We start from the raw sequence: 27,524 nt of genomic DNA, 5'->3' as shown, positions 1-27,524 counted from the left end.
TTGGCTGGCTTGAAGGGGATGTAATGTTACATGTTGTTCCTTTGTTAATCGGAGTTTCGGTGGAGGAAGTGGTTCTGCTTTGGAGATACTTCGTTGTTAATAGCTTCGGACTCTGATGACTTCCTTGAGAGGAGTGTGTCCAAGCAGGCAAACTTCTTCCCGCTGGGTCACGGACATTACAATAGGCTGTATGAATGAGGGGGGTTTTAAAGGGGCTAAATACTTGAAACAGTCGTAGATCATGGGGCGGGAGCAGGTTAGCATCTCTGCCCGGCTGGGCTTCCTTTGCCCATTCTATCTCAAGGTACTGATGAGTTTCTCCAAGAAGGCAACAGAAGTAGGTTCTAGCAGCACGGGAAGGGCATCTTTCGCTTCCGAGCCCTCCGCCTTTGCTGGCTTTCTATAGCGTAACGCGTAGGCCAGCGATGGGCGCTCTAGTGGAAGTGTGGGAAGAACTCGTCACTGCGCTAATAAGGGGGGGGTTGGTGGTCGGGGACGAAACAGCTAGTTTCTCTCCGGATGGCTGAATGAATGGAGGAATGAATGAGATTTGGATGATCATGAGATGAGAGAGACCCAAAAGGCTGCAGCCACCGTCACCCGGGAAAGAGAAGCCCTTTCGGAGCTGAAGTCGTTGTTCCAGCCACTTGCTTTGCCCAGCTCCATCAGTTGTGCGCGTTGTGGCGGCTTCGTTTTTTTCGAAAAAGAGGCCACGTGGGGGGGAAGGGAGATGCCGACAACCTACTACGAACATGAATGTCTCAATGTTTTTTCCCCCACGCGAGAAGAAGCAAATCGTCAATAACACGAGACAAAGAAAAGGGAGGCTGATCACAGACTTGGAAAAGCTTGTCCATGATGCTGAATCTCTTCTCCCCTCTCCCTCCCCCCTTTTTGGAGGTTATTGTCCGGGGAGTGACACACGCTTAGCGTCTTTGTCTCTCCGTATCTTGAAGTCGATCTCGATTGTTTTTTGCAAGTTGGGGGTTCGATGACGCTTTGAGCACGCTGATGAGACATGTCGAGACAGAAAATCAATGACTTTTTGTCTCTCGATCCTCCGAGACTTTTTTCTTTTGACGTCAGGAATGCAAGGAGCCGTATAGGCACGTACTTCCAGCCTACGACTCGTAACATTGTGAGGAACCATCTACAGCAGCTTTCCAGTTTCTCACATCTTGAAAAGCAAACTACCTAACGCACGCCCATTGAACTGCTTGAAAATAGCGGACATTTAGAGCCCGTCAACGGTGCCTTCAAGCCCGCCGTCGAAAGCCCCCTTTCTCACGCGTGAGTTTTCCACTACTACTAGTAGTAGGGCCTAAGCCATACGGGCCCTACCTGAAAAGCCGCCGAGCTACTATTGTCCATCACCCGCGCGTCAAAAGCCGCTCGGACCCGAATTGTCAAGGGGTTTGCCGTTCATGATCATGTCATAGTAAGTTTCTTGTTATTGTAGCGGATAATCATGGGAGGAGGGGATCCTAGCAAGTGGTTTGCTTGACGCAGTTTTCCCACTTGTCGTGCGTAAAAAGCTACATGCATAGCGTCCTCGTCTTTGCTTTTCGTTCTTGGGTGGCTTGCAGTAGCTCGGGGTTTCGTTTCGAAAGCGCCGCCCCCGGAGGTCCAAGGCCGTCGCCCGGGCTCGGTGTAATTGAAAGCTTTGCTTTGCATGGAAGACACGATACGATCGATGGCCCCGAATCGTATAGCCAGGGACGAGATGCCGCTCATGAGTCAATGCCCGCCTTGAACCAGATGCCAGCTCCGGGAAGAAGAGCATCCGGCTGCTGGAGCCAGAAAGAGAGAAAAATTAGGGGAGGGGGTGTGGGCAAGTTCGAGACTCCCATCGCCATCAAACCATGAACAGGGCCAGAGCTAAGCGGAAGCCCTTCCGGCTCTACTATCCCCTAAACTCCACAAGATGATCACCAAAAGCTATCCACACAAAATCCAGGGGATCTGTCAAGGGACAGAAGCGAAAAAAACAAAAGGGCTTGTTCCGTGATCTGCTGCTAATGTAAGGCCCAGGCGCCTGTCTGTCACCGGCCCGGCTTGATTTGGCACGGGGAAAAGCCTCCACGACGGTGGGCAAAGTCCGTGATTGTTAATTTGTCATTCGGATGATGCTGTCATGCCCGATTCTCTTTTGCTTCTTTCGATTTCATCCACCAATGTCATCGGTCCCTGAGCCAATGCCGGGCGGCTCCGGTCGAGAACGCTCCCCTTCGCTTTTCGGCGCGGGCATCAAGAACTTGTGCTCCAGGCTTGACTGACAATAGCAACACAATACGAGACGCGAGATCTCGCAGGCCTTGTGTGAAGTCTCCGGTCTTTGTCGTCATCCACGCTGCACGGGTCGTCGTCGATATGCCCTTCAGTCATACGGGAGTTGAAGCCCATCTGCAGTTTACACAGATAACGAAGGCCTGTCCACCACGTACGGCACTTTAGCCCTCACATCATCTGCTAAACCCGTCCATGTAACCGCAAGTGTGGGCAAAAGAGAGAGGGCGTGTGCTGGAAAAGGGTTCATTCAGCCTTGACAGGGCTCTAGAGGGGGGCGTGGGCGCTACGATGATCCGGGATTTGCTGTTGTATGTGGCCTCCCATCACACAATCTTTTTCTTCTTTTTTAAACCATGTCTTCTCCACCACCCCCTTCGAGACGGCTACATGGCCTATCAGCCATGTGATCTGGAGCCGCCCCGAACGGTCGATTCCCTGTCGGCTTGGGTTCTGCCCAGGTCCACCAGCCCAGGACAGAAAAAGCATCGGCGATTGCCAAAGAGGGAGGGAGGTCCATGTATTCATGTCTCTTTGTCCTTGTGCCACAATGGATGGACGGGCGTGTCGTAACCAGTGCTGGACAAGAGTAAACGAGAAACGGAATCATGAAGAGTGGGAAGATGAGGAGGGGGAGGAGAACCTTGCCTTGTCTCTTTTCTCAACATCCTGGACAGAAAAGGCCAAGAAGAAAGATGTGTTTTTCACGGAGTATCGGTATAATACCATCCCCTGGCTAACGATGAGAGGAGAGAGAAGAGATCCTATGTACGTACAAGGAGGGGAGGGAAAGGGTAGAAACAGAGTGCTGATGAGTGATGATGCGACCTGTGGCAGCAGGGGAATCGGAACGTGTCCGTGGCAGGCCGGCTCTGGCTCGATCGGTCGACGTACAGATTACAGATCCATTCCAAGGCATGCATCCGATCGCTTGTGTGAATGGAAGCCCGGCGCGGAAGATGGAATAAATACGAGCCATGGGGAATAGCGCCCTCTGCGAGCAGCGGACATGGGAGGGGGGGAGGGAAAAAGAGAGAGGGTCTTGCTTAGCCTCGCCTTGAATTGCCATGCCTTTCATTCTCTCATTAACCAGTCTCGGAAGAGGGAAACACCAGGAAGATGCGTTTGTCTGATGCTATTCATACGCCTCGCCGCTGCTTGAATGGGGGGGACTTGTTGGAGTAGCACAGCAGGGGCCCCCCCGTACGTACGAGGATGATCAGCCTTTGACGCTGGAGCGACATGTCCATACACACACGCCTCTCCCCCCCCCCCCCTTGCTGGTGAGATGAGACTTGATCCCCTGACAGCAATCACCAGCTAGCCCAAAGAGAACAGCACAACCCAGGCCGCATGTACTCACAGTACGGATCGCACGCCCCGTGAACTGTAGCGCTAATCTCGTTCTTCCTGTCGCGCCGCCGCCGGCCACAAAAGAAAGGGACGAAAAGAGAAGAGGCGGGGGGGAGAAGCGATGGCGCGACAGTGGGTGACAGGATGGGCTGGGGCTGGCCTCGTCCCTTTTAGTGCGAGATGAGATACTAGCCAGCGAGATTAATCTCCTAGCCCAACTGGAAGCTGGAGATCTTGCTAGAGGAGATCAATGAACGCGTGGAAGCCTTGTTTGGGGGGGGACTATCTAGCTAGTAGTAGGGCGGACGGGGAGGCGTTTCCGGTGGTGTTAGCTTGGTGGCTTCGTGCAGTTGCTGCGGATCCTCCTCTCTCCCAGGTTGCAGTCTACATATAAGTCCTTCTGGGCAAATTGACCGTCTGTTTACTCCGAAACATGACGATGCCGTTGTTTACGAGACGGGTTACAGGATAGTCTAATCGAAGGAAGAATCCTCTCATCGTCTGTCTAACATGCCCGTGCCAGTATGCCTATGCTTCTGCCTGACAATGGATCTCGACGGCAGTGTATGCCGCATCGCCAGGCCGTTTCTGCGACCCGATCTGCATCCTACGTCCACCCCTTTGGCAATCCTAGCCAGTTGCAGAATCCCAACGGCAACGGCCTTTGACAGATTCCAGAAGCTGTTCGCTGACAAGCCCAGATACGGGTAACCCCTTGGTATCCTCCGCCGAAAAGTCCGTATATGCGGTCTTACACGGGGGAAAGACTCTCAAAGAGATAGCTCCTCGCACTTCGGACGAACTACGATGGCCCCTCCGCAGCTACAAGATCCCGGGGAGCCTCGTAGGGCCATTAGACAGGCCGAAGTCCGCGTGGCTTTGGAGTGTCTGCTTTCCGTTTGGTCTGGATTTGCTGCGTACATTACCCATGGATCTTCTAGCTCCAAGTGGAGAAGCTTTGATGCCGGGGAGATATGGCGGATTTGCCCATGGCTGGCAAGGACTTAGCGCCGAGCCTTAGCTAACCGACAAAGAGAACATCATGGATCCTGGCGATGTTTTCCGCTCTTGGAGTTGTTGCTGGGGGGGCGCCGCTCAAGAGCTAGAGGCAAAGGTGCGTCGACGGAATATCGAAGGGCATCGCGGCGAAATGCCTGGCTAGATACAATCTACCTGCGGTGTGTGGTGATTTGGACAAGGTCCTCGTTCCCAGCTTCGGCTTCAGGTTGAGTTGAAGACTATGGACACGCCCGTGATACTTGTCATGCTTCATTTCGCTATACATATATCCGGGGCATTGGATACCTGTATCGGCAAGTGACTCTTTGTTCTTCCCAATCCCTGTTCGTGAATGTGCCTCGCAGGTCGAGGAAGCAAAGATTGTGGCTAGCCGAGCTGTTCAACAAGTCGCAAACAGTTCAGGCAACTCCGGGGTAGTCTGACAGTAACTCGCTTGGACAGTTGCCAAAGGCGTTTGCTGCCTGCGGATGCATCCAGATGCCCGCGCTTACTTCAAAGGCGTCAACCCAGAACCTGTACAGTTTCGCGCCATGCTCTAGAACTCATCTCAATGTCAACAGAGCAGGCATATCTGAATTTACCGGCTCAGCTACGGACCCCCAAAGGGCGGTTCCTCCTGAGCGCGGCTATCATGACGAGGCCCAGTCGTCCAGCTTCTCATCTACCCCATAATGCGAGAGCTGGCGTTGAATTAGACGCCCGTGGATGGCTGGCTTAGCCGCCCGTGTTACACACTTCTTGTATCCCACAACTCCAGCGTCAATCAACCACACTCCCTCCCGAAGCAGTCGACCAAACAGGCTGGAGAAAGCACCGCCCTCCGTCCCCAGCGATTTGCGTTGCCATGAAGCTCTAGCGATAAGCGCGCTGAGGGCGTGCGAACCACCAGACACCATGCCCATTCCCATGCAAACGAGGCGAGCCTTGCCAGGGCCGTTCCTGGATCGCCTGGTGACTCAGTCTGCTCAGGTATCGTCGTATTCCGCTCTCTTCTCGCCAAAATCCCTGCTCGGTACGCCTTATCGCCGGTCGGCTGATGTGCCGGGGAAGCGTGCCGGCAACTGACGCTCGCCTGGGAGACAAGAACAAGTATATTTTGGCAATAAGACGGAAACGCAGCATCTTGAGCAGAGAGAGTCGAGGGAGTTGAACAAAGACTCACCTCGATGGATTGGTAAGCAGAGAGCTGGTCCGTACAAGTGCAGCGCATTGGTACATGTAAGCAGCCGGCTGGCAGGAATGCACCAGCCACACTTGCTCGCGTCCTCAGCCACGCATCTGCTCAACTTCACCCCGGTCACCTCTGTGGCGCTGCGCAAAAGAAGATGACAGACAAGCAGACGGACGATGACTCTCGAAGCTGGCGATCGTAACGGCCAGCGTCGTTGACGGCTATCCGCCATACAAACCAGACCCGCGAAGAGTCCCGCGATAGCCTCAAGCAAAAGCAGCCAGACAAGGAGGCTCCTCCCTCGTCGCAACCGCGGCTTCTATGCTGCCGGCCTTCTTCCATCATCTCTCCTCTCCGATGCGTCCCCTGGCACGTGCCAGCTTGTCCGAATGGTCCTCTCGCCGCATCAACGCCCTTCGAAGCGCTCCGACACGATGATGCTGGTGGCGGCCGCGCTCGCATGGCTGCTGGGGTGCTCGCTGCTGCGGCCGGCGGAGGCCATGCGCGCAGACTATCTGGCCCAGCTGCGGCAGGAGACGGTGGACATGTTCTATCACGGATATAGCAACTACATGGAGCATGCGTTTCCCGAAGACGAGGTGGGTTCCGCTTGTTATATAGATGGGTGCTGGGGACTCTGCTGTGCTTTCGTTCGTAAAGTAGAACTAGAACAGACAGAGCTAACGAGTTCCTCTTCTTCAACATTGCTTATAGCTGCGTCCCATATCGTGCACTCCCCTGACGCGAGATCGAGACAATCCCGGGCGCATCAGCCTCAACGATGCCCTCGGCAACTACTCCCTGACTCTCATAGACAGCCTGTCCACCCTCGCCATCCTGGCCGGCGGCCCGCAGAACGGCTCATACACGGGGCCGCAGGCCCTGAGCGACTTCCAGGACGGCGTGGCCGAGTTTGTGCGACACTACGGAGACGGGAGATCGGGGCCCTCCGGCGCTGGGATACGTGCCAGGGGCTTTGATCTCGACAGCAAAGTCCAGGTCTTTGAGACCGTCATCCGAGGCGTGGGCGGCCTTCTGAGCGCGCACCTGTTCGCCATTGGGGAGCTGCCCATTACTGGATACGTGCCGAGGCCGGAGGGAGTCGCGGGCGATGACCCTCTGGAGCTGGCCCCCATCCCGTGGCCCAATGGATTCAAGTACGACGGCCAGCTGTTGAGGCTCGCCCTCGACCTCTCCGAGAGGCTGCTCCCCGCGTTTTACACGCCGACTGGCATTCCGTATCCCCGGGTCAATCTCCGCAGCGGCATCCCCTTTTACGTCAACTCGCCTCTCCATCAAAACCTGGGCGAGGCAGTGGAGGAGCAGAGCGGCCGTCCTGAGATCACCGAGACCTGCAGCGCCGGGGCGGGAAGTCTGGTGCTTGAGTTCACCGTCTTGAGCAGACTCACGGGGGACCCCAGGTTTGAACAGGCCGCCAAGCGAGCATTCTGGGAGGTCTGGCATCGCAGGAGTGAGATTGGCTTGATTGGGAACGGCATCGACGCCGAACGGGGGCTGTGGATTGGTCCTCACGCCGGCATTGGCGCGGGCATGGATAGCTTCTTTGAATATGCGCTCAAGAGCCATATCCTGCTGTCGGGCCTCGGCATGCCCAACGCCTCCACGTCGCGCCGGCAAAGCACGACCAGCTGGCTGGACCCAAACTCCCTGCACCCGCCGCTGCCGCCGGAGATGCACACTTCCGACGCCTTCCTCCAGGCGTGGCATCAAGCTCACGCCTCGGTCAAGCGGTACCTGTACACCGACCGCAGCCATTTTCCCTATTACTCAAACAACCACCGTGCCACGGGCCAGCCGTATGCCATGTGGATCGACAGCCTAGGCGCCTTCTACCCGGGGCTTCTCGCCCTGGCCGGCGAGGTGGAAGAGGCCATTGAGGCGAACCTTGTCTACACGGCCTTGTGGACGCGATACTCTGCGCTGCCCGAACGCTGGTCCGTCCGCGAAGGCAATGTCGAGGCGGGCATCGGCTGGTGGCCGGGGAGGCCCGAGTTCATCGAGTCCACGTACCACATCTACCGCGCCACCCGAGACCCGTGGTATCTGCACGTCGGCGAGATGGTCCTCCGCGACATTCGGCGTCGGTGCTACGCGGAGTGCGGCTGGGCCGGGCTCCAAGACGTTCAGACGGGCGAGAAGCAGGACCGCATGGAGAGCTTCTTCTTGGGAGAAACGGCAAAGTACATGTACCTGCTGTTCGACCCAGATCATCCACTCAACAACCTGGATGCCGCCTATGTCTTCACCACAGAGGGCCATCCGCTCGTCATCCCCAAGAACAAAAGGGGCAGTGGCTCCCACAGAGAGGGCGCTGCTCGCAAAGCCAAGAAGAGCAGAGACGTAGCGGTCTACACCTACTACGACGAAAGCTTCACCAACTCTTGCCCTGCCCCTCGGCCTCCTTCGGGGCATCATTTGGGAGGGTCGGCCACCGCGGCCAGGCCGGACTTGTTTTCCGTTTCTCGGTTTACCGATCTGTACAGGACGCCCAACGTCCATGGGCCCCTGGAGAAGGTGGAGATGCGAGACAAGAAGAAGGGCCGCGTGGTCCGATACAAGGCCACCTCGAACCACACCATCTTCCCATGGACTCTCCCCCCAGCCATGCTGCCGGAGAACGGCACTTGCGTCGCTCCCCCGGAGCGCGTCATATCCCTGATTGAGTTCCCGGCCAACGACCTCACCAGCGGCATAGCGTCGCGGTTCGGCAGTCAGCTATCGTGGCAGACGCATCTGGGGCCGACGGTCAATATCCTAGAAGGACTGAGGCTCCAGCTCGAGCAGATGTCGGACCCGGCCACGGGACAAGACAGGTGGAGGATCACGCACATTGGCAACACACAGCTGGGGCGCCACGAGACGGTCTTCTTCCACGCAGAGCACATCAGGCACCTCAAGGACGAGGTGTTTTCTTGCCGCAGAAGGAGGGATGCCGTGGAGATTGAGCTGCTCGTCGACAGGCCAGGCGATGGTGGCAACAGCACGCTTGCCCCGTCTGATGATGATGCTGACGTAGCAGAAGAAGCAGAGGAAGAAGAAGATGGCATGCCGGACAGCGACGATGTCGCACTCGACGACGCGGAAACGCTTTCTACCGACTCGCTCTTCCAATCCCTCCTCCGCGCCGTGTCCTCCGTCTTCGAGCCCGTCTACACAGCCATTCCCGAGTCCGACCCCAGCGAGGGCACCGCCAAGATCTACAGCTTCGACGCCTACACGTCGACGGGCCCCGGCGCGTACCCCATGCCGTCCATCGCGGACACGCCCCTCCCCGGCAACCCCTTTTACAACTTCCGCAACCCGGCGTCCAACTTCCCCTGGTCGACCGTCTTCCTCGCGGGCCAGGCCTGCGACGGCCCGCTCCCCGCGTCCGCCCCGCGCGAGCACCAGGTCATCGTCATGCTCCGCGGCGGCTGCTCCTTCAGCCGCAAGCTGGACAACATCCCCAGCTTCTCGCCCCACGACAGGGCGCTGCAGCTCGTTGTTGTCCTCGACGAGCCGCCGCCGCCCGCCAGCAGCCAGAGCCAAGATAACGACGACGATGATGCCAAGGTCGACGACGACGACGACAACAGGGGCGACCTGCCCCGGCCGCTGCTCGACACGGAGCAGACCACGCCCAAGGGCATGAAGCGCCTGCACGGCATCCCGATGGTCCTCGTCCGCGCCGCGCGGGGCGACTACGAGCTTTTTGGGAATGCCATTGGCGTGGGCATGAGGCGCAAGTATCGGGTCGAGAGTCAGGGGCTCGTCGTGGAGAATGCGGTCGTGCTGTGAAAAAAAAAAAGGGGGGGGGAAGCCCACAAGAATGTGTTTTCATTTTGTTTTCTGTTTATAATTTTATATCCAGTATGTACTATATTCTATAGCATTTTACATATTACGCATGCATATATATATATATATAGCCCGTTCAATGAGTTGATGAGGAGGAAGTTGCATCATTGAGGAATAGGATATCCCTAGAGCTTTTGCATAGATAGAGTTCACGACAGCAAGAGACTGAAGTCTGCTTCAATAGTGTTCTGGTCATAGTGTATGAGTTTCCCCTTGGTGATGGAAATGTGTTCTTCCCTGTTGAATTTGTTGTTGAAAAATGAGCCTCAGTAGTCTCCTAGGGTTGAACCTTTCCATTTCAACATTACCGCATTATAGACGTGAAGCCCTGCGGGAAACCAATCATCGTGCGGGGGAAGGACATGATGATATGCTCACCCAAACAGATTGTCATTTCGAACGTCCGGGAGAGCAAAAAAAAGAGAGCAATGAGGTAGATGGAGAGAAATATTCAATTGCAGGTAGAAAGAGCCCCTAGCCGTGATTATTAGATACCCACCCTATCCCAACAGTTTTCATCCAAACATCATGTTTTGTATCCCCCAAACCCATGGCGTGCTCTCTTTGTCATTGTCATCTTGCTCCTTTTTTTTGTCCTCGTCTACTCCAGATTCCGTAACAAGAAGTGCGGGGGGCGGTCTATATATCATTGTATATGTAGTGTGTAAAAACAAAAGTAGGGATGAGAGCTGTCGTGAAACAGACAAGACAAAGGCATGGCAACCCCACTTCCCAGTTCCCGGTGAGAGAAGATCGCTTTCCATAGTCTATTGGTTATTTGATTGTAAGATTTCGCAAGAAGCCCCCATGATGAGATTTGAATAGAAAATTGAAAACAGAAATGTGAAATCGTTTTTTTAAAATCCAAAAGGAAAAGCCCCAACAAACAACTTTTTGATGTATATGTAGCGTGCCGAGCGAGGAGCACAGGACTCAGATAATCACGACGCCGGCTGAAGAGTCGTCCCGTCTTGGCGCCTCTAGTCGATTCGAGCATCTAGGAATGGCAATGCTTCGTCGGAGTTTGTGGACGCTTCCAATGGGCTGAGGCCAGCGGCCATGAGGTGAATTGATATCCAATCGTGTCGTCTTTGTGCTGAATGGCGCCGCTTATCGAGAGAATAGGAACACGAGGCCCTCCTCTCCTCCGTCTCTGGGGAGAATTTAGGGGTTCTCGAGGAGGATAGTAGTAGGAGCGCCTCCGAGCTTCTCACGACCATTGAGGCCGGGAATCTCGAGAATGAAAAGGTAACCAACGACCTGACCCTTGAGCTGGTGAACAAGATCCGCCGCCGCCGCCGCCGAACCACCTGCAATTCCAAAGTCAGCTCTCTGATGTCTGTTGGAGGAAAGTTTTACATGGCACCACCGTCTGGATCATGGAAAGAGACTCACCCGTCGCAATAATATCGTCAACAATCAAGACCTTCTGCCCCTCGCGGATGGCATCCTCCTGCATCTGGAACAAGTCCTTGCCGTACTCCTTGACGTACTCGGCAGTGACGCAAGGGCCCGGCAGCTTGCCCTTCTTGCGAACGGCAGCGAAGCCGACGCCGAGGCGCAGGGCCAGGCCGGGGCCGAAGAGGAAGCCGCGGGCGTCGAGGCCAACAATGATATCGGGCTTGGTGGCGCCAAAGGACTGAGAGATTTGCAGCTCGAGGGCGGACAGCAGCGTGGCGTGGGCGTCCGGGTTGGCGAAGAGGGGCATGATGTCGACAAAGTCAATCCCCGGGATGGGGAAGTCGGGGAACTGGCGCAGCGTCTTGCGCAGGCTTATCTGTGCACTGGCGAGTTGGGCGGCGGCGGAGGAGGCGGCGGAGGGCTGTCGTCCCGAGGCATCTTGGCTGGCGGCTGAGGAAGAGGGAATGTCCTGAGGCTCTGTGGAGGCGGACATTGTGAGGAGAGGAAAAGGGGGAAAGGAGGAGAAGAAGAGAAGAAGGAAGAAGGAAGAAAAGAGGAGGTGAGCGAGCGAGCGCGAGAGTCAGAGGAGGTTAGGCAGACAGGATGCAGAGAGCAATAGGAGCGAGACTTTCTGTCTGGGGTGGTGTGAATTTTTTGTTTTGGGGTGGCGGGATAAGCCGAGATAGCACGAAGCGGGAATTGGGTCTTTTTTTTTTTCTCTTACCCTTTCTTTTTTTTCTTACTGTATTCTAGTAGGTCTTTTGCCATTTGGCGGGCAGCACAATGAACAGCGCGCGCGGAAGGAGGGGACAGTGTGTAACTGCCTCCTGATTATACTTTTTCCATTCTAGGTATCCCGTTCAGTTCTTTCCTCCCATAAGATAGTTCTATATCTACGCAACGTTCTTGCTCTTTACCATCAGGTTCAAGCCCGTCCCGCTGTCTGTGTCTCCTTCCACAAGCCTCATCATGGTGGGGGTAAACCGAAAAATTCACAAGCTGGCAGTCGCAGCCCAGCGCAAACGGAGGGGGTGCACACAGCAGAGCAGCACCGCGCAGAGGGGGAAGGCACGATTTGATGCGATACGATACGATGGTCGCTTGCAGCAGCTTGTGTATCAGAAACATTAGTCCAGCGCCCCCGATTACCCCGGCGATACCTGACCACCGACCCCGGGGCCCTCCCGCCAGACAGACAAAAGCGGAGGGCCATCAAGTCGCGGGCTGGTATCCAGGCGCTGGGAGCTGCTCTCGAACCCCGGCCGAAACGAGAAATATGGAGTATCGAGTACTGTACGTCGTACATGGACAAGCACTTAGACTTTACGCAATAAGGTACTTTACACAGGCACAAGGCAAGGGAGGCGCAACGTGGCCATCACAAGCAAATTGCCAGCGACTCACTTGCACATGCGGTGATGCTGCCACTGCAGCCAAGCACGAGGTACCTGTACTGCATGGCCGGGGACTTGGAGGTGCTGATACGGCGTACAGGTACAGCGTGGCGGTACCTTACAGCTTGGACGTACAAGGGACAAACACCGAGTAGAGCCCAACAACCCGAACTTGACATGCTTCAAGCTGCGTGTTCGACAGCGCAATCTCACGTCCAGCGTGTGCCTCCAAGTGTCTCCAACTGTCGGTGAGTTGGTACAAGTATATCGTTTGTTGCTGCTGTGAATATGACTGTTCGTCGCTTTGGCTCCCCTTTGGCTCGATGCTAGCAACGAATGAACTGGGCTCAGCCGCCCGGATAAAATCACTCAAGGTTCCATCTGGTAACCAAGCATCGGGACTACTGTGCGCACTCCTCCCCAAGCCGGCAAAAGGTGCGTGCGCGAGCGCGATAATCACCCTCGTACCTGGTGGTATTCGCAGCAGCAGCAAACCGAGGGCCAGCCCGGCTTATCCTCTGTCTTGCCTGTCGCCTCGTTCTAGAATAGTACCTGCTGTCCTGGCTTTAGCATCCGTTCCATTACTCGTGGCGGTGCATTGGAGCGAGACACTGACACACCTTTTCGTACCTGATAGTAGTACCTCAGTCCCTGTCCTTGCAGGGAGAGAAGCAGAACAAGCAGCTTCAAGTTGAGTTGGCGACAGCATGAAAGCTGGTCCTTGCCGAGCCGGGCCGTTTTTCTGTTGCAGCCCGATCGATAGTATGAGCAGCAATGCCCGGGTGCTCCGTGTGCCCAAGGCAAATCAAGAGCCGTTTATGCTACCGACTGATCCATGCTGTTCCAGTTGTTATACTTCCAAGCAATGTCCGAAGTATACGGGCTACTCGTATGCCATCGATGTTGCGACGCGGGAGAAACTAACGATATGCTACTTGGTACCAGCGTTTGTTGGTGAACTCATGGTGATTTCAAGACTCGCCCCGTCGACAAAAGCCTCCGTATCTGCTCTCGTCCCATCGGACCAGGTTGAGACGGCCGCTACGATCCATCGGCCTCGCAGGCAGCAAATGGATGGCCGCTCCGCTGCCCAGGCGTGAGATTCATTGGCCGCAGAGGCACGGCGCGAAATGATATGCATGTACGCTCTCCCTCCATCGGCCTGCCTTTTAATCGACAGCTGGGGCGCCTGGAGGAGCCACAGAAGTCTCGCCAGTCGCTCTCTTGTTGTCTCACGCTCTCACCTCGCTTCGGCCTGTTTCTGTCCTTGGTGTCGGGCCTGGGTGCCCCCAATCACCGATTTCTCGCCGGTGCGCCGCAGGTAAAGGGTTGCATTGGACCATGTCTTTCGGCTTGGGAGGGCTGAGCACACAACCCACACGTACCCGTACGAGTAGAACTACTTGTATCTACCTACTGAGCACCAGGTATCTAAGTGGCGGTGGTGGTGATGGATGGTGAGGCGTGTGCTTCGTGCGCGATACCCATCATGTCTCTTGTCCAGGCTTGCATGCATTCAATCAGCCACATCAAAGGCCACTGCTGCCGTGTCGGTCTGCAACTGGGCATGAGCTTGTCCTGCATCTTGCACACGCACTTCTCACGCACACGACACGCACTCACGCACCCTTCGCCGTCTGATATCTTACCTTACATACGGAGCACACAGGTAGGACGTGCGTGGAGTGCATACATGGCTTGCTTCAATATCAAGATAAGGCTGGCTGGCACGCACATCTGTGTCAAAAGCTTACCCACCTCCACAAGAGAAAATAGCAATCCGTGTTACCACAAGCTTCCCCGTCTTCCCGCCCTCCACGATCACAACCCAGAGATGACTGGCCACTGGCCAAAAAGCTTGACACAAAGGGCCACTGAAAAGATGAGGATGGAAAACCCCCCCCCAAACGCCACTTTGCTCCCGTCATCCGTTTCCCCTCCCCTCCCCTGTGGCACGTTCCTGTCGTAACCGTCGTGCACCCATTACACAATCGATGGCGTGAGGACCCCATGCCGTGCTAATACTGGCACTAGGAGTAGTATTTCCTACTCTCGGCCATTCGCCTTGTGTACGGCCCATGGTAACGCTCGCTTTCCGGCGGCTATATGCTCTCCAAGGTACAGAAAGTGAGTAGGCATCTTGGCATGTATGTATGTGGCTATAAGGTACGGACAAGCAGCCTTATACTATACGGTAGGTTAAAAAGAAACCAATGAGTCAAGCCCAGCAACATTTGTTCACCTAGGATGCGACCAGCCACGCCAAGCCCATCCTCTTACCCCGTATCACCCGCCTATTCGTCCATCTGCCCAGCCATCCATCCCAATACCTCACGAATGGTGCCTTCATTGCCAAGGTGGTTGGCACCAAACAGAAGCAGCAACAACAGCTCCCATTCAGCCTACATAAGGTACTTCCCAAAGGTTACCTCATGTAGCGCCCGTTTTATATGGATATTCACAACATCGAAACTTGTTTTGATTCTACTCTAGCTGTCTGCCGCTCAATGGTTGACGACAATACTTGAAGATTTGTTCGAGTCCGACCGAGGCTCTTGGCGAGCTAATAGAGCAATGAAGCCGATGATATCTGACATCTTTCGCACCCCCACCACTAAACGTATGTATCTGGTCAGCGCAACGGATGGAGAACTCCCATCACCTCATTGCCTCGTGTACATAGTGTACATAACCAACTGAAATTGAACTTTCTCCAGTGCCAGCACGTTAAAAAAAACAAAACACAAAATAACACACAAACAGTGAGAATCATTCTGCCTTGAAATTATAAGTCACCGTGTCCAAGCACCATGTTCACGTAAAACCAAAAGAACAGGGTAAAAGCATCTCGAGTATAGTGCTTATCGATAGTGCATTATGTAATCGCCCGGTAAGGGAAATTTTGCTCCTCCCAAAACCTCAAATCGCATCTCCCAAAGCTGTGACGACATCAACCTCCCGAAAAAAAGAGAAAATTAACTGCGGCCCTCAACATCGCTCACTTTCAAACCTCATAACTCGAGAACAGCCCAAGAAAACACCGAAACAATGTCTTTCCTCGGAATCGGTCGTCCCCAACCCACCTCGGAGCAAAAGATTGCTGCCGTCGAGGGCGAGATGCGCATGATGGCTGACACATACAACCGGTACGTCCCAACCTAACACACACACCCCCTCCTCTCGTTCTGCCCAGGAAAAGCAAAGATTTGTAACTGACAATGGGGGGTGGAAAACAGCCTGCAAAAGACGTGCCAGAAGAAGTGCGTCCCTACCGACTACCGCGAAGGCGAGCTCAACAAGGGCGAGTCCGTCTGCCTCGACCGGTGCACGGCCAAGTTCCTCGACACGTCGATGAAGATTAGCGAGATCATGCAGCAGCAGGGACAGGCCATGGGCGCGGGAGGACCTCAGGCCGGCGGCATGTTCTAAGCGCTGAGCTTTTTGGAAATTTGATGCGGATTTGTTTTGGAAATACATTACGCCCATGTCTCGTTTCTGTTCCATCTCCCGTCGAGAGGGCTTGATTGGGATGAATGGGATTTCACAGATGTCGATTGTACGATTATATGGGAGGTCAAGGAGAAGGGCACATAAGTGCGGTTTTAAACGGGCTTTTGATGTTACGGGATCTCACGGATATAACATGTCATCATGTCAAGATGTATAAAGCTATCAAACAAGTATACTAGGTGCTGCCCAGGTTGCAGCCTCGTCTATCGTGACGAGCACACATCCTCTCTGCGAAATGGTATCTATCCTTTTACAAGAAAGACAAAAAAACAACCTATGACAGATGGAACTAGAACGCCGGTTTCCGTGTATCCCCTATGTATGAAACAGTTTCCAACTCCATCCCAGTTTTTCAGAAAAATGGACGATTAAAGTAGATAGAGCAAAGGAGAAACCGTCGACAAAGAGGTGAAAGAATACAACTCTAGTGCGAGCCATTGTGAGATTCAGACCGGGTGATATGAGGGCCGGTGCCCACGCCGGTCAGAGTCCTCACAAACCAATGCAGCCAACTCTCCGTTTCAAGCTGCTTTTTCAGTTCTTCTGCCCGCCTCTCGACGTCTTCGACCTGCCTCTCAAAGTTTTGGATGCCGTCTTCCACGTCGTTGATTTTCTGTACCAACGCATTGATCTCGTAATCGAGTCGTGCCACGAGGACCTCAATTTCCTTGACGCTCTCGGTCAGGCTGGCGCGTTCTTCGGCCAGCATCCCATCAGAGTTGTACTTGACTCGGTGGTAAATCTCGCTGAAGTGATGGTGCAGGTTTTGTATTTCCACCTTGTCTCTGCCGTATTTGTCGTCAAGAAGCTGTAGAAGCTTGATCTTGTCCTTGACCCAGGGCTCGATGCCATATACGATGCCTTCGATACATTGTGCGAGATGGCGAGCGTTGACCGCTCGAGCTTCAGCATCGTCTTCGTCCTCTGTCTCATCCATGAGGTCGACGAGTTCGTCCCATGTTAACACGGCTTCTTCGGCGTCGCCAAAGGACATGCGGCGTGCCCACCGGTCTTCGTTGAGCACCCGTGCCGTGCATACCTGTCCTATGTCACAGCTGTGACGTCTTGACAGCGCCAGCTGCCGCAAATTGGACCTTTCCCTGATGTGTGGACAAATCGCTTCAACGTCGCTCTCAGCAATGGACGACGGCACGGCCGAGGTCGTTCTCTGATGGGACAACTTGAGCATGTCTGGGCTGAGAATGTCTAGAGACCTGTCTGATTCTCTTGGCCTCCTCTCGTATTCGGACAACCTGGCTGCTTTGAGGTCCGCAGTTGATGAAGGCGAGGACACCGCTGCAAGCCCAGGCAGAGCGTCAGGGTCTCCCCGTCTGATAGCGGAGAGATACTCCTCCGGCTTCCTGTTCCAAGTAAACGCCCGGCTAACCACGGCAGCGGGGCTCGGCGGGATGCTTGGATTCTGATATCCGTTGGCAGCGCCGTTTCCGTTTTCAAGGACATCCTCTTTTGTTGAGATGGACAGGCGTGTGCCGTGACCTCTTCCTCTTGCGCCAACTGCCTCCTTGAAGCGTCCAAAGCCTGACCGAGCGTCGCTCATTTTCCCGGCAACGCTCTTAAACACAGTCTTGTGCAAAGCATCTCTTTCTGTTGGGCCCTCCATCATGCTCATGGTAGGGCGTATAGCGGTTCCGGTATCAGGAGCGAGCAGTTCGTCTTTCCGTTTCATCTCCAGGTCGTCCTCTACTGGCAAGGAATGGGTTCGTTTTCCGGGTTGACTGGCTGCCTCCGCCTTTGGTAGAGGGGAAACCGGACCTGGATCGTCATCATGTTCGGCCTGGCCTACCGGTGTCCGACGCGGCTTGCCATGCCAAAGCCATCTTGGCCGCTCGCCATATACCAAACTGGCAAACTTGTCAATGTCTACGGTCTCGATGTCAGCAAGGCCAGCCTTGTCTTTTCCAGACACCATGTCGATGACAATCTCTCCTCGTTTGCCCCCAATTTCCGTAACTGTCGATTTGATAGCCTTTTGCACGCCCCAGTCCTCCTTCATCGCCGCCTTTGTGGTTGCTGTGTGCAGCTTAAAAAGCGTCTGCTGGTCCAAGCGGCGTGTCCTTTCCAGCTTCACGGCCTTCTGGAAATAGGAAATCCCGCGCTTGGTACCCTCAAGGTCGAACACATCCTTTGGAACGGGGGCGCCTTGCCAGTGCAGTCGATTTCGCGCCCCCATCAACATGCCCAGCAGAGCTGCAACGGTTGACGGTCCAAGGATGCCATCTGTCGGCTCGTAGTTGTAGTGCTCAGCCCCAACCTCGGTCCACCAGTTGCTGATGGCCCTTTCCGTGACGTCGCAAAGCAGGCCGTCAATGTAGGCATGGTCCAGCTTGTCGAACATGTACAGGGCGACCTGGCATAGTTTGACAAGTTCCACCACTGCCTCTTTCAAGGGAACGCGATCGTTGATTCGGTAAAGCTGCTGGAACTTGGACTGAGTCGCCTCCGTGGGTTCCGTAAGCGTGAGGCCAGATCGACCAGAGCATCCTAAACGCTTTAAGTCCTCGTTGACAATGAATAGGTTTCGGTATTGTCGGAGATCGCCCTCGGGCACTGCAATGACGGTGAGTGAGGACGGGAAACTGCTGAGATTCGTGACCATGAGCTCTCCCAGCTCGGTATTCTTCGGTCGCGCATGGTTCTGTTCCGTCTTTTTCAGATACAGTCGGACCTCCTCGGACAATAAGCTCTCGTCTGCCGGCACGGCCAGCACCCCGACGACGATGGAATCCTTTTCGTTGCCGGTGTAGGTAGCAATCACCAGCGTTGGGGGCCGTCGCGAGCAGGCCCACTGCTCGACGAGATAGAGGTCATAGCCGCGGAGGACGCTTCGTCGGTGTATGACTTCCACGCACGGGTCGTTTTCGAGAAACCTGGGTCAGAGGACGGTTAGTGGCTGGCTCTGCTGTCTGCGATGCTGCTATTCTCTAGAAGAGTAACGTACTTGAAGGCGATGGGATCCGGAAAGACCAGGTGCCGCTGCGGCAGTTTGGCGCTTGGTTCCGCGCGATACACCGTGTCGACCATGTGCATCTCGGGGAGGTTCAAGGTCCCATCGGAGGGAGGAGGTCGAGAAGTTCGTCGGTCCAGCTTGGCCAGGCCGGAGTAGTCTTCGTCTCGATAGACCCTCCCGTCCTGGGAGAAGGACGGCATGAAGGACATTTGTGGAGTTCGCCAGCCCCTGGAGGCGTTAAAGGCCGGGCCGGGCTAATCAAGGAGCATCTTCGAGGGCAGAGACAGCCGGGATCTTGGCCTGGCGATGCTGGGATCTGGGGGCGCCTGCGCACTGCACACGGCCGCTGTCTGGGGGCTGCTGCGCATGTGCTGCAACGGCACTGCTGGGTAAGGCAACGGCAGAGCAGCAGCCTCAGAGTCAAAACCTGGTCAACCGATCCAGCTGAGAGCCCGCATGTGATGCAATGTGGCAGCGCACTATCAACCGCTACTCCAGACTCGTCGTCAGTGCCTTTCTGGCTTTGTCTTTAGCCTTGGCCTGATGCATCTCGGACCTGCAGCTAAACTTGGTTCCGGCTCCAGAGCGGGGCAGGCCTGCTGCTCCTTAACGGGGTTCACCGCTGATCCGAGGCTGCTAGTGAGGCCTCTTCAATCACGGCAAGCCGGGAGTAGTAAGAGTAAAACACATGGCATGATATGCTCGTCATTTCGGTTTGATCCCGATACAGCACTTTGTGATTGAACCAGATGAGTCAGAAGACAACGAAATTGAAGTGACAAAGGGTGCACTGGATTGAAGTTTAGGTGAACCCATGTATTTCGCTTGGTGCATTGGATACCTGGTACTAGGTAGTAGTAGACTTGGAAGAGCCCTTGTGTGTTACGTAATACAGGGACCTGACATACATAGCATACTTGGCTACAGTACTCTGTACAGCTAGTATGCATAATGACACACTGTTATGCTTATCTGCATAACTCCCCCCAAGGCCGAGATGCCCCATTCTCGCCATCCGCGACGCCGGCAGCTACCCTATCGATAAGCTGCTGCCCATGGTACTCCGTACGGTACTTGGATGACAACCTCCAACCTACGCCGGCAATCCTCCACCTGAACCCAAACAAACCTTCTTGGAGAACCCATTCGCAGGGCCGGAAATCCCCTCGTTCGCATTCAGATGTTCTATCTTACCAGCCTAATGCGCGGCTTCATTCAGTAGAATTCTTCATTGCTTCACGACCAGCACATTCCACCCGTGACCATGGCTGGGCTGGGCCAGGACATTGTCTCGCCGTTTGGCCCGCTGCAGGCTGAGCTCGCCCGCATGCGCAAGTCGAACCTCACAGCCGCTATCCAGGACGTCGACAAGATTATAGATTACCTTGTCGCGGCCAGGGAGCAGGTTGCTGCCGGTATGGGATCCAAACAACCCTCAGGCGTGGGAGTACTGACTGACATGTCCGACCATGCAGCTGATGCCGACTCCCATCGGATCAGCATGGCCATGACAACTCTTCAGAACCCGGTCAAGGACCGCCTTGACGCCATTACAAATGACCTCAAAGACGTGACCAAGGCGCAGCGCAGCTATGGGAAGGCCCTGGACAAGGTATGCCTCCAGATCCAACCTCTCCACCTCCCCAAGGCTTGCTTAACCGACGAATGCTGACTCTGTCTTTTCCAAGGCTCTGCCGCATAGGGAACTACCGATGGAAACAGACGCGATGGCCGAACACACCGCTCTAATAAATCGCGCCATCGCCATGCACCTCGTCCGAGAGGGCCAATTCTCCGTTGCATCGACCTTTGTACGCGAGTCACGAGACCCGCCCCTCAGTTCAGTAGACGCCTTGTCGCCTCGTACGGCGCGAACGGACGAAGATGGCGATGACGACATGATACAAGAGTACGAGGAGGAGGAGAGAGACTATGGTCATGGAGCAAATGACTATCCCGAGGACCTACAAGGGCAATTCGCAGAAATGTACAATCTCCTCTCGGAGCTGAAGAACAGGAATCTTGGCCCGGCAATAAGGTGGGCGCGCCAAAACAACAGCAGACTGGAGGCGGCAGGAAGCAATCTCGAGTTTGAGTTGTGCAAGCTGCAGTTCATCTGGCTGTTCAAGGGACCGCAGGTTAACGGCCTGCCGGACGACGAGAGAAATGGCCAAATGGGCGCGCTGAGATATGCCAGAGAGCACTTTGCACGATTTCAGACGAGGCATCTCAGAGACATCCAACAGCTGTGCGGCGCCATGGTCTTCGCACCCAACATTGAGGCGTCACCCTACCGGCACATCTTCCAGATCGACTCGGCTTTTGAGGACGTGGCCACCTCCTTTACCCGGGAGTTCTGCTCTCTCCTCGGCCTTTCGGCAGAATCTCCGTTGTATGTGGCTGTGACGGCGGGCTCCATTGCGCTCCCCCGGCTCATCAAGTACACCACGTATATGAAGGAGAAGAAGACTGAGTGGACGACGGAGAATGAGCTGGCGTTTGAGACACCGCTGCCGCCGTCCATGATTTACCATTCCATCTTTGTGTGCCCCGTGAGCAAGGAGCAGACTACTGAACAGAATCCCGCAATGATGCTTCCGTGCGGCCATGTCATTTGCAGAGAGAGTTTGCACAACATGGCCAAGGGGTCCAGGTACAAGTGTCCCTACTGCCCGACAGAAGGCCATCTGAAGGATGCGATTAAGATTGTTCTTTGAATAATGTTGCAGCAGTATATGAGAGAAGCCTAACATCTTCTCTTCTTCTGTTTCCTTTTTGGCACCTTCTCCTCTTTGTTTCATGCTGGGATATCATTACTGGTTTACAACGTTCATATTGAGTAATCATGAACTGGGCTTTGGAGGATGCTGAGCGACAATCTCCAATCCCCTTGTTTCACATCGGTTTCCGTCGGATTTCATCCTTTTCTGCTTCTGGTCTACGAAAGCGAAGGTCATACGTTCTTTGGGAGTAATTGGGGCTTCTCTTCTTCTTTTTTTTCCCTTCACGATAACTCGGTACTATATCATTCTTTGGGTGTGAATAGCAAGTCCATAGGTTGGATCAGTAGGTAGCTAAGGAATATAACCCTCTATATACATACTCTAAATGACTCCGTATCGTTTCTGTAACAAAGGCAAAAAGTGTCAGAAAAGCCGAGGTGATAAGAATAATGGCAAAGAAAGAACTGAAAAAGAAAAGCCGCCAGGGGAAGAGGATAGCAGCGTAGATAGCAAGTAAGGTAGGTAAACAGCTCGAAAGCTCTCATATCGCAATCCTCCTACCAACGACTCAAGTCCTCATACTAAATTTCAAGTTAACATTTTTTGGGGGCTTTTTGTTCTGTTTTTGTTTTGGAGGCATAACTCAGTTTTATATCACACACATAACGAAAGAATTTAGAGTGAAAAGCAAGAAGAGAGAATGATAAAAGGGAGCCAAAGGAGAGATCGTCACATTAAAGAAAGAATGATAAGATGCAAAAGTCTGTTTACTCCCTTCTCTTAAAAAGAGAGAAAAGGACAAAAATAGTACTCAAAAAAGGAGTGACACGGGTCATCTATAAGTCACCCTTTATTCCAATATCCTTCGATATCAAACAATCACGGGTATCCAGACAAAACTCCCCGCGGTCGTTCAGGGAGGAATGCGAAGCACAGATCCAACGCCCCTTCATTGCTGAGCCTACTCGACGAATAAGACAATGACAAAGGAAAAGGTGTAAAAAGAGGCAAAAGTCCGACAAAGCAAATAAAGAAAAAAAAATTGGTATCCATTTAGTTTATGGGATGTTATCAAAAATATCCCCTTCCAGCATAGCCCTTCCGAGTTTGCCTTTGGTGTCGAGCCTGTATGAGGCGGCTCATGTGTGTAAAAAGGGGGCCAACCCATTCCCTTTCGTAAAATCGTTTCTTTGTACATTCCCATCTCCGCGGCCCTGCTACTTTTGTTTTTTTGGTTTTCCCAATCTAGGGCAAAACTGGCTTCCTTAATCGATCGTCATGCGGTTCTGCATCGGGGACTTGACATCGGACATGCCGAATGAGTTGGCGTCCGTCTTCTCCTCATCCCTGCGGGGAGCCATCAGGTGGGCCTTGAGACCGGCGCCGAAGTTGTGCATGCAGATGATGGCGTTGATGATGGTCATGATGATGAGCAGAATGGTGATGACGGCGAAGGCTGTGAGAGATCTGCGAACGGCCATGTAGGACTGGGCGCGGCTGGGTTCGTAGATGCGGAAGAGCTTGAAGATGAAGTATGACAGGCCGCCAAAGTAGAGGATGATGACGACGATCATGCCGGGCTTGTTCTCACGCTGGGTGAAGAATGCAGCGGCAATCAGAATGGCGATTGTGATTGGAATGGTGGCAATCGTGAGCGCGAATTCGGGATCGGTCTTTTGGGCGACGACGACGACAAACTGGATGATGAAGCCGAGGAAGAAGAAGAAATCGAACTTGAGCAAGGCGATGTAAATCTGACAAACATATTAGTCGAGTCCGTCTCGATGTGGCTCATGAGCATGCATCCATACCTGGTAGTGAAGAAATCGCTTCTTCATGCGATAATCAGCACCGATATTCTTGAGAATGTCCCAGGCAAACTGCTGGTACAGCTTCCAGGCCATGTAGACCATGCCAATGGTGGTCACGGCAATGATGACGGGACTGGCAATCAGGTAGGCCCTGATGTCACCCCAGAGCATAGCCGAGGTGGTGCCCGGCTCCAGCGCGCCATTGACCTCCAAGATACCCAGGGCGACCTGAATCTGCTCAATCTGGAGGGCCGCGTAGACCAAGAGCGCCAGGTTGGCGATGCAGACACCAATGATCTGAATGGTGTTTTTCATGCGCAGGGCATCCAAGACGATGACAAGCTCGTAAAGAAAGCCGAAAATGAATAAGGTCAAGAAGGTAGGGATCGTCTTGTACTGAGATTGAACCTGGGGATCCGTGATGTAGTCGCCCAAGCTTAGCTGGAACTTGCCAAACACATAGCTGCGACAAATGTTAGCATCCGAACACATGACCCCAAGGAATAAAATGAAGAAAAGAAAAAGGGGTCCACCCTATGTTGGTGACATACGCTTCGAATGCCAGGTTGATGAGAGCCTGGATACCGGTAATGGCCAAGAATCCCGTGGGCCATCTGCCCTTGAGGAACGCGAGCTTGCGTCCACTGGTGCCGCCAGCAGCACCAGTTTCTGCCTCTTGGTTCAGGCTCGCGTGCTCGGCGTATGTGGGCTGAGCATAGGCTGTCTGTGTGAGAGATGCCTGGGGGTAGGCCTGGCCGTATTCGACGCCGTAGTCGCCGCTCTGGCTGACGGAGCGGTGGTGGTACTGGGCGCCATTCTGATCGAAAGTCGGGTCGCCTCGAAGCAGGGAGTTTTGCGCGTCGATTGTGGTCGCCACGATGGGCAACTGGTCGACTCCTACCGGGAGTCTGCGGGAAGCGTTGGGATAGACGGCCGAAGCGGTGCTGGGTGCTCCAAGAACCGGAGCCGACTAATTCATTCCCAGCCTCGGATACGGTTTGCGCGCGCTGCCTCGGTGGCGATGGCCGGGCGATGAAGAGCGACGAAAGGCGATGAAGCGACGGTCGGCGCAAGGAGTCGAAGAACTGTCGAGAAGAGACGGAGAGAGAGAGTCGAGAAGGGGTGAAGATGAATAAACGAAGTAGTACTGAGTAAGATGCGAGAAGGAAGAAGGAAAAGGGACTCTATCGCTCTGATAGGAATCACTTAGTCGTTCGACAGAGGAGCCAACAAAGGGCCAAACGGAAACATGGAGCAAACGAGAGACGGGAACAAAGACGCAGGCAAGGCAAAAGGCAAGATTTGATGGAAAATGGAAAAAGGGAAAAAAGCGCGGAAAGCGGAGGCGGCGAGTCGAAGCCGGGCTGGGCAGGTACAAGTGAAAAGGCAGGTACGGTACGAGATACTTCGTTCCTGCCTGTAATAAGGTGGAGAGTACCCCGAAAAGTGGCCGTCGAGGATTCTGGGTTTCTGGGAAGCCGCAGCCAGGGGGCGCCTTCTGTCTTGGTTGGGAGCGAGGGTTTGGATGGGTCAAGGTGAAACGCACTTTCGCGAGGCAGGGGCGACTTGGCTGCGATACTTGTACTTGCGCTTGGCGGGGAGGCTTTACTTGTACTTTGGGGGAGGGAGTTTGGGGGAGGTCAGTTCACCTGCAGCCTCGACCTTTTAGCCTCATGCATTGTGTGCCTCAATCATATCAGCCATGATTCGACACCGAACTGCAGACAATGACGACGTACGAGAGCTTTCTACCCAGTGAGGGAGTGCTACTTATCATGTAAGATCGGTACGTAATGCACGTACGGATACAAGCACGACGATTATTACTACTAGCAGAGACAGGGGCACCGCAAGGGTTCATCATCTCGAATGGCAAGCAAAGCAAAACACAGCACAAGCACAGCACGCACGGCAGGCAATCAAGCAGCAGCCAAGGGAGCAAGGGAGAGGGAGCAAGGGGGGCTGCCTCTTGTCCCGGGGGGCATGCATGCCTAGGCTGGGCTGACTGGGCGGAGCAATGCGAGCTGCCTTGACTGTTGGTGCAATTGGGTGCCCTCTGCCGTGATCAGCGCTGGAGCCAGGTGATTAGCATGGTGAGACATTGTTTAATACGGGAGTACGAAGAGCCGTCAAATTTAACGCGACCGAGGAAAATGTGTGTTTTACGAAGCAGGTACTTGGATACAGTATGTATTGGCCGGAAGCTGACTGAGGGCTTAGATGCACCAAGCAGAGTCCTCACGATGCGAGGTAATCGGCGGCGGCGACAGCGAACGATGACGGCAACCAGGATGGATCAACTCTTCTTCGATCAACAGTGGGCCCCGTGAGCACGATGCATCTTGTCTCCATGTCCTGTGGGAGCCGGGCGGGAGCGCAGAGTGCCGTACATGGACGCGAGGCTGTGCTTGTTGGTAAAGAGGCAAGTACAAGTACGGAGTGTTCCGTGCTGCGGCCATCGTGAAATGACGATAATCGCTTCGACTTATAAGAGCACACCAACGGAAAAAGGAAGAAACAAAATAAGGACGGAACCGTGCAAGACCATTTGCTGTTTCTCCTCATCTCATCAGCACGGGAAGCAATCGTGGCGTCAGCCGACCGCCGCCACTTGGGCGATATTTTTGGCATCCTGCAGTCAGCTAGCATCGAGCACCGACTGACGGTCTCCATACTACTAAACGCATCTCCATCCTGCTTGCAGCACGTCAAAATGCTATTTTAATCCAGGAGACTATTGACAAAGGCTTTTCCTTGGCTTGAGGCTCTGCAGGAACGGAGTGCTACATCTCCCCCTACCGCCGCCACAAACCTCAACAACTCGAAATTGGACTCCTGTCATGCTATCTGTGAGTTCTCTCACACTGGCACTTACACATCTGTTATATTAGTACTACTACTACAAGCAACGGCCCAAGATGCCGTGCCAGTCCCCCGAGGTACGCGTACAAAAACTTACTCGTATAGCCTCGTTCGGATAAACAACCCGACTGAACACTGTCCGAATCGTACGAAGACGCCATCCTTGTCTGAGGCGACACTTTTATCTCCCGAGGCCGTCCGCAGCACCACCAGGAAGGAGGACTGCCGGCTTTGAGAATCAGGTTGTTGTTAGCGATCATGTATCTTCCCGTACTGCCCGTCCTTGCACCGGCGGACCCGGTACGGTGGGGCACAACGGCAGCATCGGGGCGCATCACGAGATGACGAGTGCCGCAATCTTGCCTTTATGTTCCCCCGTTTTCTCTCTCTTTGAAAGGGAACCCTGCCCTGCTCGGCCAGGCGAGGTTTTTTCTAGCGACTTGCCGATTCGGGATGTATTTTGCAAGGCCTCCGATACGGCTATGAACCAGCTTGAACGCTCTGAACTCTGCACGTGAAGATAAGTATGGAGCGCATGTCTGGAAAGGCCTTTGAGGATCAGAAGCAAACATGAGAAGTGACTGCACTCGAGGGACAATGAGACAAGAAGCGAAGAAACGAAAGGGGCAAGGCTGGCCGCCTCCAGTTCGTCTCAGCGCCACCCCGAAACACGCGCAGAACCCCAAACTGCAGTGTGCAGCATCCATTTCCCCAGAAAGGTTGCACCCAAGCTGCGTGTTACAGATGCGACCAGAGGCAGACAGAAGGCTGGCATTGCCCGCGCATATGTGGGAGCGGCTGGTCTTGGCTGTCTTGTCTAGGTGGTCTTTAGGTTCGCCCTCCCGTCTCAGACGCAGACGCGCATCGAGCACGCCCAATGGAATGCTTCCAAGTCATCCATGGGGCTGAGGAGGGTGGTTCGCCTGTGCACGCGATGGATGATGTGCAAGTGCCATTGGGTCTGTTCTTTTCCCTGCTTCCTGGATGAGGGCAAGGCACAATTGCGACAGTGGTTTCAAGCTGTGCAGACTGGTTGCTGTTAGGCGAGTGAGCCAGTTGGAGGTGTGAATAAGGGGGAGTTTTGGTTCGTGTCGCGGAACTGAGACTCGAGGCTGGTGTTTCAAAGGGGGGAGAAGAAGCTTTCATCTCTTCGCTTTGATTGACTGA

At 54.3% G+C, this 27,524-nt stretch overlaps 6 protein-coding genes across 6 annotated transcripts; 3 read left to right on the top strand and 3 right to left on the bottom strand.

The window, feature by feature from the left end:
• Positions 1-6,106: 6,106 nt before the first annotated feature.
• BBK36DRAFT_1134867 (glycoside hydrolase family 47 protein) lies at positions 6,107-9,732 on the top strand. Its single transcript, XM_024892446.1, has 5 exons — positions 6,107-6,429; positions 6,545-8,823; positions 8,887-9,357; positions 9,418-9,630; positions 9,695-9,732. The coding sequence occupies exons 1-4, from the start codon at positions 6,268-6,270 to the stop codon at positions 9,626-9,628; spliced, it is 3,123 nt and encodes a 1,040-aa protein (XP_024751542.1). The 5' UTR covers positions 6,107-6,267; the 3' UTR covers positions 9,629-9,630; positions 9,695-9,732.
• Positions 9,733-10,852: 1,120 nt separating this feature from the next.
• BBK36DRAFT_1195268 (adenine phosphoribosyltransferase) lies at positions 10,853-11,582 on the bottom strand (the record flags this gene model as incomplete). Its single annotated transcript, XM_024896888.1, has 2 exons — positions 10,853-10,998; positions 11,084-11,582. 2 exons carry the CDS (start codon positions 11,580-11,582, stop codon positions 10,853-10,855), a joined length of 645 nt encoding a protein of 214 aa, XP_024751541.1.
• Positions 11,583-15,531: 3,949 nt separating this feature from the next.
• Positions 15,532-15,912, top strand: BBK36DRAFT_1167481 (hypothetical protein; the record flags this gene model as incomplete). The annotated part of the gene is made up of 2 exons (XM_024895053.1): positions 15,532-15,629; positions 15,720-15,912. 2 exons carry the CDS (start codon positions 15,532-15,534, stop codon positions 15,910-15,912), a joined length of 291 nt encoding a protein of 96 aa, XP_024751540.1.
• A 505-nt stretch (positions 15,913-16,417) lies between these two features.
• Positions 16,418-19,035, bottom strand: BBK36DRAFT_1114469 (hypothetical protein; the record flags this gene model as incomplete). Its single annotated transcript, XM_024890030.1, has 2 exons — positions 16,418-18,881; positions 18,953-19,035. The coding sequence occupies 2 exons, from the start codon at positions 19,033-19,035 to the stop codon at positions 16,418-16,420; spliced, it is 2,547 nt and encodes an 848-aa protein (XP_024751539.1).
• Positions 19,036-20,025: 990 nt separating this feature from the next.
• BBK36DRAFT_1134863 (hypothetical protein) lies at positions 20,026-21,715 on the top strand. Its single transcript, XM_024892445.1, has 3 exons — positions 20,026-20,376; positions 20,437-20,573; positions 20,650-21,715. The coding sequence occupies exons 1-3, from the start codon at positions 20,226-20,228 to the stop codon at positions 21,676-21,678; spliced, it is 1,317 nt and encodes a 438-aa protein (XP_024751538.1). The 5' UTR covers positions 20,026-20,225; the 3' UTR covers positions 21,679-21,715.
• Positions 21,716-22,869: 1,154 nt separating this feature from the next.
• On the bottom strand, positions 22,870-25,174 carry BBK36DRAFT_1134862 (hypothetical protein; the record flags this gene model as incomplete). The annotated part of the gene is made up of 5 exons (XM_024892444.1): positions 22,870-22,891; positions 22,942-23,438; positions 23,496-23,958; positions 24,047-24,312; positions 25,145-25,174. 4 exons carry the CDS (start codon positions 25,172-25,174, stop codon positions 22,950-22,952), a joined length of 1,248 nt encoding a protein of 415 aa, XP_024751537.1. The 3' UTR covers positions 22,870-22,891; positions 22,942-22,949.
• Between the last annotated feature and the right edge of the window lie 2,350 nt (positions 25,175-27,524).

The sequence above is a fragment of the Trichoderma citrinoviride genome, assembly GCF_003025115.1.
Source record: "Trichoderma citrinoviride strain TUCIM 6016 unplaced genomic scaffold BBK36scaffold_4, whole genome shotgun sequence".
NCBI classification, from domain to species: Eukaryota; Fungi; Ascomycota; class Sordariomycetes; order Hypocreales; family Hypocreaceae; genus Trichoderma; species Trichoderma citrinoviride.
Note: the sequence above shows the minus strand (reverse complement) of the source record. Positions and strands in the feature narration are given on the sequence as shown.